Source organism: Leucopleurus acutus (genome assembly GCF_964270905.1).
Source record: "Leucopleurus acutus genome assembly, chromosome: 13".
In the NCBI taxonomy this organism is placed as follows: Eukaryota; Metazoa; Chordata; class Mammalia; order Artiodactyla; family Delphinidae; genus Leucopleurus; species Leucopleurus acutus.
The window spans coordinates 75,424,931-75,437,790 of record NC_139155.1 but is presented as its reverse complement, the minus strand read 5'-3'; the positions used below and the strand labels follow the sequence as shown (position 1 = coordinate 75,437,790).

General features: G+C 53.3%; 1 protein-coding gene across 2 annotated transcripts in view; it reads right to left on the bottom strand.

The window, feature by feature from the left end:
• The window catches only part of RASAL1 (RAS protein activator like 1), a 29,985-nt gene extending 19,019 nt beyond the window's left edge, over positions 1 to 10,966 (bottom strand). For both annotated transcript variants that reach the window (XM_082852855.1, XM_082852856.1), the window contains exons 1-4: positions 10,753 to 10,966; positions 6,602 to 6,658; positions 4,036 to 4,149; positions 3,816 to 3,877 (exon numbers count right to left, since the gene is read on the bottom strand). In XM_082852855.1, the coding sequence (XP_082708981.1) occupies positions 3,816 to 3,877; positions 4,036 to 4,149; positions 6,602 to 6,658; positions 10,753 to 10,817 (298 nt within the window). In that variant the 5' untranslated portion in view covers positions 10,818 to 10,966. The remainder of the gene's footprint in view (positions 1 to 3,815; positions 3,878 to 4,035; positions 4,150 to 6,601; positions 6,659 to 10,752) is intronic.
• Positions 10,967 to 12,860: the final 1,894 nt, after the last annotated feature.

The window sequence follows — 12,860 nt, the reverse complement described above, 5'->3', positions numbered from 1 at the left end:
ATTTGGTTCTTTTCCAAGTCAGTCTATTTTTTTAAGGTATTGCTTTAATTTATCATGGTTATTGCTGGCCCTTTCTGGTGATTAACTTATTGAATTTTTAAAATTTCTATAATCATAAATACAAAATCTGAAGTCTTTATGGGTCTAGATCTGAGGGCCATTGTCTCTGCTGACTCTCGCTCATGGTGGCATGGCACACTTCCTTGAGTGTGTGGTGTTCTTTGATTGTGAAGCCATACTTGTTGGAGCTCACTCTGTGGGAAATTCAACGTGAAGATGCTTATCCCTGGAGAGCAGTGGTGGTTGCTTATTCTGGAACATTTTAAGGGTCTCAGTCTAATGGGGAATTCTCAGATACAGTAATATCTGCCTTCCCCCTAGCCTAAGATTCTGTTTGTTGACTGTGAGTTTGATATTGACATTTACTTTCAGGGAAATCCTTCCTGATTTCCTTTCTTGTTGCTCGCCACTCCGCGTTAGGTTTTAGCTCATGATTTGCAGGAGGTGGGGGGAGGAACGCTGAGGGTTTTTTCCTTCTTTACATCCTTCCAACAATGTATTAGGAATTGCATCGAATTCAGGATCTCACTGTTATGTGGCAGGAGGGCCCTTCTGAGGATCTAGTTCCCTCATGCTGCTGGAAGTGTAAGTTGCATCTCACCTCTCTAGCTCCACCGCTACCCCCAAGTCCAGGATGCCATCAGTTTTTCTCACTTGATTATTGCAACAGATACCTAATTGATCTTCCACATCTACTCCTGTCCCACTGTGATCCAATATCCACACAGCAGCACAGAAACCTTCTGAAAATGTATCTAATCTCTTCTGTCAGTGCATCCTCTGATATTATGGCTCCAATCTCTTCACTGTCTTACTCAGGCACCATCGATGACTCCCTAGTGTCTCCAGAAGAAAGTCCAGACTCTGGCCTCCTCCCCAATCAACCCCCATCAAGTATTCCATCTGGCCTGGCTTACACCTGACCTTAGAAGAGGATCCATGGAGATGTGCCTTAGCATCTTTGCCAAAGCATCTTTAAGAACTAACTCATTCCCCTTCCTCCAGGAAGCCTTCCTTGACCACACTAGCCCTCACTGCCCTCTATCATGCCAGTGATGCCTCACATACCTCCACCCCACATTGCAGTCGTTTTAAAAAATAAAAGGCACCCACAGACACAAGACAGTTTCGATTTTTTCTTCCTCCCTGTTCTGGGTAAATGTGTTTTATTTTTCTATCTGTCCAAAAGTTCCTTGAAGTTAAGCCTTAGATGTCATTAATTTAATTCCACCCCCTTGGGTGGATGTTTGAGGCACACTGGGGACAGCTCAGTGGACAGGTTAAGAACACAGACTTAGGAGGCAGGCACAGCCTGGTGTCAATTCCCACCTCTGCAACATCTAGGAGGGACAAGTCACCCCACCTCTCCAAGCCTCACTTCCCATCAGCTGTGAATTTGAGATCATTCTGGTGCATACTTCATTTGGTGTTGTGAGGACTAAATGTAAAGTACTTAGCACTGTGCCTGGCACATAATAAGCCCTCATTAAATAGGAGTGATGATTATGATGATTGGCACATAGGCTGTCAACTAACGCTCACTAATGAAAAAATATATTATTATATTATTCAATAAATGGTGTCAAGACAAGTAGTAGTCATCTAGACAAAAAATAGTAAAGTTTAGTCCCTACCCCATACTTTGTATCTGGGTAAATTCCAAATAGATGAAAGACTTAACTGCAAAAAAAAAAAAACAACATGGAAACAAATTGTTGCTTGAAAGAATCATGTAAAAAATAATTGTCTTAATCTTAGGGTTGAGAAAGCCTTTTAGGTATCACAGAAAATCAAAAGCCAAAAAAAACTGTTGACTACAAAAAAAGAAACAAATTTTCTTCTGGAAAAAATTGTAATCAAAGTCAAAATATAAGCCACAAGGGAGAAAAACATTTTGCAGCTAATATGACATTTTCCTCACATGTAAAGGGCTCCTACAAATCAGTAAGAAAAGGCAACAACTCAGTGGGTGAACAATACACATACAATGTGAATAGACAATAGACAAAAAAGGAAATAAAGTGACTCTTGAATATATAAAAAGGTCTTCAATCTCACTCATAGATTCAGAACTCTAATGGAAAACTGATGAATTCATAAAAGTGCTAACAAAAGATCAAGATGAAAAAAAAATTAATTACGTGGGACTGAGTGAACTGATGAGGATGATTATAATTTCTGTGACTTTCTGTTTGAATAAAAAAAAAAATCTCACTCATAGAGAAATGCAAAATAACCCACGCTAAGAGGCAATTTTTTTTTACCTATCAGATACAAGATGCAAGCGTTTGGTATTTGTTGGCAAGGGTACAGGATGGGTTAAACTGTTAACTCCTCCAGGGAGGGTAACTTAATTACTATAATAACTATCAAATGTGCTAATGTGGGTACGCTTTGATCCAGCAAATCCACCTCTAGGAATTTATCAAGCTGATTGATGTAACTTGCATATATGTGTGCAGTCACGTTTGTACAAGGCTAGTCATTGCAGCATTGTTTGAACTAGGAAAAGACTGTCAACAACCCAAGTGTCCATCACGAGGGGACCAGACAAATAAATGATGGCACAGCCAGCACTGGGTGGCACAATGGAGCGCCACGAAGTCATACGAAGATCAAAGAATGCGGAAGCTCTGGGGACACCATTAGGGAAAGATCTCCAAGGTACATGGTAAAGTGAAAAGACAGGGTACAGAACAGATGAGTTTAATAGGCTACCATTCCTATAAGCAGAGAATAAAAACACATATAGTATAGAGGTAAGATCACAGACTCTGGGTCTTCCCTGGTGGCACAGTGGTTGAGAATCTGCCTGCTAATGCAGGGTACACGGGTTCGAGCCCTGTTCTGGGAGGATCCCACATGCCGCGGAGCAACTAGGGCCGTGAGCCACAACTGCTGAGCCTGCGCGTCTGGAGCCTGTGCTCCGCAACAAGATAAGCCGCGATAGTGAGAGGCCCGCGCACCGTGATGAAGAGTGGCCCCCGCTTGCCACAACTAGAGAAAGCCCTCTCACAGAAACGAAGAACCAGCACAGCCAAAATAAATAAATAAATTAAAATTAAGATCACAGACTCTGGAACTAGACAACTTGGTTCAAATCCCAGCTGTCCCACTTAATAACTTTGTGATCTTGGGCAAGTTATTTAACCCCCTGTGCCTCAGTTTGTTCACCTATAGAGTGGGTATAACAAGAGTACCTATCTCTTAGGGTTATCACGATAATTAAGTGAATTGATACGTGTAAAGCACTTAGAAAGTGTTCAGCATACAGTAAGCACTATATAAGTGTTTGCTGCTATTACTATTGTTACTTGCTTGCATATATTTAAAATGTCCCTAGAAGGACATACAAGAAACTGACAACACTGAGGATGAGAATGGAGTAGCTAGGGGGACTTCCCCGGCAGTCCAGTGGTTAAGACTCCCCGCTTCCACTGCAGGGGGTGTGGGCTGGATCCCTGGTTGGGGAACTAAGATCCCGCATGCCGTGCAGTGCGGCCAAAAAAAAAAAAAAGAATGGAGTAGCTGGGGTAAGAGGGACAGTTTCATGGCTAATTGTATCTTCTGAATATTGACCTATGTAAATAAGCTAACCGCTCAATACACGAACTAAATTAAAATGAAAAACAAAAGCAACAACCAAAATAATTTTCCCCTGAAGGCTCTGTGTTGCCCCGTGCTGCTGGCTACGCCCTTACAACTGCCACCCGCTCTGCCCTCTGCCCGGCTGGGGGCCAGTGCCCCTCACCCACCTCGGGGGTCAGCTGTAATGGCCTCCCTGCTCAGTGAGATCTTGCCTATGATGTCGTCGTGCCTGCAGAAAGGCAGGCAGATGAGGGTCCAACTTAGCGACCCCTGCCCCGCCCGTGGAGAGGTGGAGGCAAGGCGTCAACGGCTGGGTGGGTGGGTACTGTGTATTGGGGTGTCCCGCCTTCCCTCAGATGCCCAGGCTTGGGTCCCCAGCACACACACCCCACGGTATCCTCGTCCAGCACATAGAAGGCCAGATGGTGGAAATCCAGGGGCAGGTGCACTGTGTACTCCTCCCCCCAGAAGGGGCTCAGGCTTCGCCAGATGGTTGCTGTCCTGCAAAAGGGGACATGGGGGGCTGGGGGCCTTCGGGCCACACAGGCAGCAGATACCTGGGGACACAAACACACACACATACAGGGATCCAGACACATACACACCCAGAGCTACTCAAATACACTCAAATACAGCTACAAACACACACACTCATACACTCAAGAATCCAGGCATGGAGACACACACAAACCCTGACCCTACACACCCAGGGACCTCAACACACACACACACACACACACACACACACACACACACACACACACACACTCCACACACTCCCATGGGGATACACACTGAAACAGAAATATTCACAGATATACCAAGGAAGCCAGTGACACAAAGAGACACATTCACACATATACAGATATACATATGCATCCTCAAAATTTTCTAGAAACACGTATCTGTGTGTTTCTACATATAGACACGCGCAGACACACAGAGAGAAAACAGAAACATTCACACAGAGACACAGAGAAAAGAAATGCCCAAACATGGAGACACACATAGACCCACAGACACACACTCACATACAGAGGGTGATATGCAGCAGAGATACACACGCAGAATCACACTGTCACACAGTAACTGACAAGACACACAATTCCATCCATCCATTCATTCATTCACTCCATAAACACTCACCCTGACCTATGTGCCAAGTCTTGGGGGCTATGGAGAATCAGAGGAAGAGGTGCCAAGGTCCCCACCCCCACAGAGCCTTGCTCAGCAGACTGGTGTTCCCTCCTGAGCCCTTGTGACACAGTGAAAGAAGTTCTGTGATCGGTTAGCTCAGTGGTGCCCACTGGGGTGAGGACAGGAGGGGTCAGGAAAGGCTTCCTGCAGGAGCTAGTCAGGCAAAGCAGGGAGAAAGGATGAGAACAAGTATTCCGCATGGCTGGAAGAGCACGAGCACATGCAAAGGCCCTGAGGCAGGAATGGTGAGTTTGAGGAACAAGAAGATGGTGGTTGGGAGGCAGGGATGTGTGAGGGGCCAGGAGACCATGAAGTCAGCAGAGGCCAGAGCACTCAGTAAGCAAGGGGAACCCCAGGAGGGTCGGGGACCAAGACAAACCCAGAAACAGACACACATACATCTTCACCCCAGCACCTCTGCAGATGCACTTCCCTTTACACAATGGGGAAAAAAGAACCTACTTTGCCCAGTGAAGACACACCAAAATTTACGGTTGCAAAATTTGGTCTGCACACCTGCCACTGTCTTCCTCCTTCCTTCCACACACCCTTCCCCAGCAAAGAGTATGAACGTGGACACACACACACACACACACACAGCCCAGGGCCCCAGCATCGGACGGACTCTTCTCTCCAAACACCCTCTTCCCGCTACCCTGACCTCTTCCCGGCTGGAAGTCCCCTCAGGCTCCCCAGCCCCCGAGCTGAGAAGCTCCTCAGAGCCCAGAGCGGGTGAGAGCCTGGGGTCACACGGAAAGTCAGTCTGTGGGTTTGGGGGTGGTGTCACAGCATGTGATAAGGGGCAACACAAGCACAGAGAGAATGATGGGGGTTGGTCGGCTGGTGCGCTGCAGGCTACCCTTCTCCACACGGGCTCCCTGCCCCCAGCTCCCGGCCCATCTGGACCAGAACTGGTGCCAGGAGGATGCTGAATCCTGCTGTCTCCATAGGAACCGAGGCCTCAGCCGCCGGCCCACCCACACCCTTCAGGCCTGCGGGGGCTGAGAGCCGTCCTTCAGCCCAGCCCAGCACAGCACAGCCCGATGTCTCCCCAGCCCGAGACTCGCTCACACACACCAAACATCTTCACATCCTCACATGTGTTCACAGTGGCGCCTGTGTACCCAAATAAGCAGGCATTGGTGCACACGTGCATGTACACGGCAGCCCACGTGTGCACACACACGTATACCCCCCCCACGCTGGTACACAACATGAACCTCTGAGCCTGCACACCCCCAGGGACACACACCAGTGGTCGCAGGCATTCACACCAGCCCTCCGACACCCCGACACACACTCACAAGCAGGCCCAGCCGGGCGCACATGCACGCCCCCCACCCCCCGCACACACACATGTACACACCCCGGTGCCCGCAGCACCCAGCAGGCCCGGAACCAGCCAGCCCAGCCAAGCGTGAGATGCCCATCCCCGGGGAGGCCACTGCGGAAGGTACAATCTGGCCGCCACTGAGTCAGCCCCAGGACGCCAGCAGGGACATCATCAGGACAAGGGGGAAGGGGGAAGATGTCGGCCAGTTGGTGGGACCAGATGGAGAGGGGAGCCGGCGCCCCCTCTGTCTGGGCCCATGGCCAGGGTACAAAGCACCCACCATCAGGCCCGCGAGTACCCCCTTGGGGTAAATGTTGCCCTCCCCCAGGTCCTCTTTTCAACGTGAATTCTTGTGCCTGGACTCCCCAGGTCAAGATGGAGCCCCGTCCCCTGGCCCTGCTCCCTTTGCCCTCCCCTCCTTACCTGGCCACCACTTCGTCGTCCACTTTCACTATGCAGTAGGGGTCACTGCTCCCAGACCTGCGGAAGGAGGAGGTTTGGGGAGCGGGCTTGGGGGAGCAGCCCTGGGTGGGGATCCCAATCTGCCTTCATTTTACAGATGGGGGCAACTAAGGCCCAGAGAGGGGAGGGGATTTGCCCAGGGTCACACAGCAAGTTCAGTGGAGGCAGGACCTCTGGGGACCAGCAGACGATGTCATGGCTGTCCAGCCCACCCACTGCGGACCTCCTTGAATGGGCCCTGGGCTTCCACCCAAAGAAATAGAACATTGAGACATGAAGCCAGAAAATTTGGAGTCCCGGTCGCAGGAAGCCCGAAGCGGTGGTCCAGAGCACGTGCTCTGCTGGGGAATCATCCCTGGCCCCAAGTTTACTAACTGTGGAACCCTGGCAAGACCCCTTCCCTCTGTGGGCCTCAGTTTCTCTGCTCTGTAAGTCGGGTGTAATATTTTCACATACCCCCTAGGGCGGTTGGAGGAGCTAAAGAAGCTAATGTGTGGTGCGATGCATCATGGCCGACCCCAGAGCTTTCCCCACAGGTGCCTGAACGCCATCCTCAGGGTAAGCATTGCCCTCTCCATTGGGAGTTTCCCTGGGACGGGACTCCCCGTAGCTCAGCCTTCAGCGAGGATGGACAGCTGCTCTCACTGCAGGCACAGACCAGGGCACCCAGACCTCAAAACTCAACCAGTAGGAGAAATGGGCTCCATCCCCTTGAGTAGCCATGAGCCATAGGCCAACCAAAGCCAGTTCCAGCCCCGCTTCATAGTAAGAGTTACTAGTCTATCCCAAGCTATCGACCAGGGGCCCTCATCTCTTTCCCCGACCCCCGCCCCCTTCCCATCGCACAGGCTTCCTTTGTCTTCCACTAAGCTCAGTCCAGCCTCAGGGCCTTTGCACTTGCTATTCCACCTAACTAAGACACCCGCTCTGTTCCTGATCTTGTCATGGCTGGCTCCATCCTATTATTCAAACCTCAGCCCAAAAGTCACCGCCTCAGAGAGGTGGTCCTTGATCACCACTGTCCTCCAACAGTAGAAAGTGCAAAATTGATCTCCGATCCCTCTGAGCATGTGAAATCATCTTGCTCCGTTTCTCTCCGTTTAGTGTCTGTCTCCATGGCTACCTGCAACTTCCGAAATCTGATTTCCTGGGGGGAGGAGCTGTATTTCCCCACCCTCACCTCCTCCCACCACCACAGAGTCAGAATTCGAACCCAGGTCTGTGGGGTTCGGCACACATGTTCTTCACCAATGCCTGCACCCCAGCTCATGATCCCTCGTCCAAATGGCCCCCTCCCCTGACACCCCAGCCCCCGACCTCTCTCTGTCCCCTCTCTCAGCTCAGTTTGTCACTCATCCACAAATGCCTCGGGGATTCCCAGGAAGAGGGCCGCTGGCACCGGGAGCTGCTCCAACCTCGTCTGCTGGCTGAGCCCTCCCCATGCCTCGGTTCCCTCTGTGGACTCTTTCCTCTAGTTCCCTCCACCGAGTGTACCTTCATTTCCCCATCTGCTCTCCATCCCTGCACACCTCAGACTGGTTGGTGTCCTGTGTCTCTGAACTCCTCTCTGGGTTCTACCTCTGACCTCCCTTCTGCGTAATGCCCCAGGCCTCGGTTTTCCCATCTGATCTATCCCAAACCCATCGGGCTCAGTAACCCTGCAAGCCTCAGTTTTCCCATCGGGCTCCACCCCCCTGGATGCCCGTGGCTGGTAACCCCCTCTATCTCATTTCTCTCTCTGGGTCCTCTCTCCCTGAGCTTCTTTTAGGCGGGCTCCAATCCCTCAGTTTCCCCAGCAGCAGACGTGGGGCAAATGGGCTGGGATCCATAGAAAAGGGCTGGGAGCCACGCCTCCTCCCGTCTACCCAGCCTGACCCCTGGGTCCCTCATGGGAGCCAAGCACGTCAGCTCCAGGACTCTGACGCACAAGGGCCTTATCAGGCTCCTATCAGGCAGGGGCAACAGTGGTGGAAGGGAGCTGCCCCTTCCAGACCCTCAATCTCTCTAGACCCTTGGCCTCTCCCACGGCTCCTGCCCCACCTCAAGCATGGGAAAGCAGGCCCATCGGCCGTTGCCTGCCCAGTCTGGTTGGGGCATGGGGGCAGTCAGGGTTCAAATCCCAGCTCTGTGACCTTGGGCAAGTGACTTTGCCTCTCTGAGCCTCGGTTTGCCCATTCGTAAAATGGAAATGCTAATAGGACTGCAGGAAGTGTTAAACACAGGACCTGGCCCATAGGAAGCCGTCAAAGACGTAACAGCTGCTACTATTAACGACAGAAATAACTCTCAAATTATCAGCTGATAATTGATAATAATTTGGGCCTCCCAAGCCAGGCCCAAACCCCCTCAAACCTGGTGAGGCTTCAGGAAGAATCTGGGCCCTCTCCCTTAGGAGAGGGAAGAGAGGACATATCCATCTAAGAGTCCCCACAGGCATGGAGATCCCAGCACGCTCTGAGGGAGCCCCTCTGAAGGGCACCAACAGCCAGGGAAACTGAGGCAGTGTGGCTGGATCCCCCACTGGGGCTTAGTCACTCTCCTCTCTGGTTCTGGGTCATGGCCCACCTCAGAGCTCACCTTGGCCCGGGAACTTGGGGGAGGAGGGGTGGCCAAGAGACGCAGGGACCAGGTATGAGTCAACTCCCTCCCCAGAAGAGGCAGAGGGAGCCCTGCGAGCCATGTCCAGGTCCAAGGACAACATCCATCACTCCTTCATGGCCCTCACCCAGGACTGGTGGAGGGGCCGGAGCAGCTGGCCAGGTCAGCAGCTGGCAGGTCCCCACTCCTGACCTCACTGCCTCGACAGTTCCAGAATCACTGATTGTCGGGTGCTCTGAGAGGGCATCTCATAAGAGGGGAATCAGGGGGCTTGTCCAGATGCTGCATTTGCACAGCAAGCGAGCTCTCTGCCTTCCTCAGGTGCGTGTTTTCTTGAGGTCGCTGATGAGGATGCGGGGAGCTAGAACTGCTCTGTGCACTTCCCCCTTGGCATAGCTGCAGGGTTGGGAAGGGGGGATGTTCATGAAGTCAAAGGCAGGATACTCCTCACCGGGGGCCCACAGCTGGGGGAGTCAGAGCATAGCTAAGCCCCAGCCTGTGCGAAGCCTCAGAATCCACGGTCCTGCTCACCTGGCCAGCAGGTAAATGCTAAGAGGTTCTCCACCCTCAGCTGCATGCGGCTTGGAGACTCCTGTCCAGGGTTTCCATTGCCCAGATGGGAAATCCAAACCCAAACAGGACTAGGTTCAAGGTCACACAGCCAATGTCCTGCCAAGGATCCCACACCTGTTTCAGGTGCTGACACCCTTAGAACCTCTTCTGGGCTCCAGGCCAGGCAGGAGGGGGCCCCCTCCCCCCATTCTGCTGATTCGGCAACTGCTGACTCAGCCCTGAGGGAAGCACAGCCGAGGACTGGTACTAAGGGGAAACTGAGGGTCCTCCAGCCCCATTGCACCTGGCTAGGGAGGGGGCTGCAGGGGGAAGTTGGCTCTTCAAGCGGCTTAGCATCCAGGGAAGGTCCCCATTGGGCTGGGAGCTGCTGGCTGGGGAGCTTAGGGTTTTGGGTCAAGAGGACCCCAGTTTCCCCCAGGCCTGGCCGGTGGGCCACTTGGTGACACTCTGCAAACCTAAATACCAGATGCACACAGAGGAATCCTGGGGCCACATGGATCCCAGGCCCTCTGGGGCTCCTCCCCAGGGTTCTCTTAACAGGTGCCCACCCAGGCCTGGAGAAACCCCACCTCCAACATCTGCCTGGACTAAGAAAGAGAGCCCCCCACCCCTAAAGCCCCTCCCCAGCTCTGACAGAATCCGACCCTCTAATCCCCAGGGCTGAGGCCCCGGAAGACCCCCTTTAGTACGTCCCAGGAACAAAGACACCCCTTTCCTGGGGGCGGGGCGGGGCATCTGCTAAGTCTTGGTGTCCCCTCCCACCATGAAGCGATGGGCGTGGGGCCTCTCGCCCCATGAAGGTGGATCTGCCTCAATACTCGGTCTCAGACAAGAACCCCCGCCCACTTCACCGACCTTCCCTGGCACGCGGAATGAGCGACCCCCGCCCCATCCCATGCCTGGAACGCCCCCCATCCCCGACTGGCCCCAGGGGTACTCACACGTCCTTGGCGGGCAGCGCCCGGCCCTCCACGACACGGACATTCAGGGAGCTGCTCTTGGCCATGGCGCCCAGCCCCAAACTTTCCGGCCAGGAGGACGTCCAGGTTCCGAGGCTGTACCGCGGCGGGGAGGGCGTCTACGTGTCACAAACAGCGAGCCTGGCACCCTGTCCCGGGATCCCAGCGCCGCCTGTCCGACACGCGGGTAGCTGAGCGAGAGGTTTCCGAAGGAGGAGAAAGGACAGGTGTCCGGGGAGGGGGCGCCCCCGCCAAACTCTACAGGTAGGAGCTGGGCGCCGAGCCGGCTGAGCGCGCGGGGGACACCGCCAGCCCTTGCCTCCTAGTCCAGCGCTCCCGGTGGGCAGGCGGGGAGGACAGGGGGCGGGAGGGGCGGCCCAGGGCCCTCCCCGCAATCCCGCCTCCCGCGGGGCCCCCTCGCGCGCCCTCTGCCGGCACCCCAGCCAAGCGTGCCAGAGCGCACCGGCCTCCGAGCCCCGGGCGCCTGGAGGCTGGGACTGCCAGGTGGAGAGCCGCCCACGGCCATGATGGGCGTGGCCGCAGGCTCCTAGTGAGTTGGCATCGGGCTCAGAAGACACAGTATGTCCCCTGCCTGCCCTGCCTCCAGCACGTTCACACCTCCCCGGCTCTCCCCTGCCTACCATCCCGGCGCCGCCTTCTCGGTCCGACCTCGTTGCCCCATCCCGGAGCAGTATCGGGGATGGCGGGAGGCGTCGCTAGAGAGAGTCACACCCTCCCTGGGGGTCCTTTTCAGAGTCAAGGGAGGGGCCGCGAACATCCCCTTCCATCTCTTTTAGTTTCCAATTAAACCCAGACCGTGCGTGCGGCAGATCCCGCGTCACTGGCTGACACTGCGAGGGAGGAAGCCGCGGCCGGAGGGGGAGGGGAGGGCTTGAAGATCACCACGGCAATGATAAAAGTCATCTACAATTGTTTGAACGCTTACTGTGTGCCAGGCACTGTTCTAAGCGTTTTACAGGGATTAGCTCACCTTCGTCCTCACAATAATTCTATGCATTACTTACTATTGTACTAGTCCCCCCCACCCTTGTATGGATACACAAACTGAGGTTCAGAGGGATTAAATAGCACTCGGAAGGTCTTACAGTCAGTCATTGATTTGCCTCTCTGGATTTGAATGCTGACTCTGCCATTGGTAGCTGTGTGGTCTTGGGCAAGTCTCTCAACCTCTCTGTGCCCTGGTTTGGTTTTCTCATCGGTTCATATGTTATTATAGTATCTCGCTCACAGGGTTTTGAGAGAATTAGATGAGATAAAACAGATATGAAGGAAGCAGATACAGATCTCAGAACACCGACAGGCACATAAGAAGTTTTCAGAAAGTGTTTGCTATCATTATTATTGTTCTTCAAGGCATAGTTCAAATATCACCTCTCCAAGGAAGTCTTCCGGGATGTCCTCCCATGCCAGGCAGAGGTTTTCTCCCCTTTTTCTCTGCTCCCACAGCTCCAGGTTTGCACAGTTTTCGAGTTTTAAATGTGATAATGTGACTGGAAAGGCCTGTCCCGGACAGATACACACACACTATCTCTCCCCATGAGTTTGTTGTTTACCTGTCTAAGAGTTCTCAGAAGGGACTCTTTCCGGTCAGGTCAACCCAGGGCTGGGCACCAACGCGAAGGCTCTACTTACTGATTTCAGGAGTCAACGCCCAGACTGGCAATTCCGGAAGGGCCCTGCCCAGCCACAGGAGTAGCCCCGTGATCTGCTTCCCCGTCTCCCTCCTTGACTTCCCACCCAGCACCCCAGCCAGGCTGGTGAGGAATTCAGATCCCTGGAATTCTTTCCCTGGCTGGCCTCCATCTGGTGAGTCCTTCCGAAGTCTGGGCCTCAGTTACCCCATCTGGGAAATGGGCCTAGCAGGGCTGGCCCCAAGGCTTAGAAGTATTGCAACATCCTTCAACAGGGTATGAGGGGTGATGCACCATTGATTCCAGAGCAGTGGTAGCCCTGAGGGAGTAGTTAAAGCCCTCCCATAATCTTTATCAGTTACCCCAGATCCTCAGGAGGGGAAAATGGTACTTGTTATGCAACTGCTACTTCAAGACAGGTGTCCTGCCTCTCCTCGC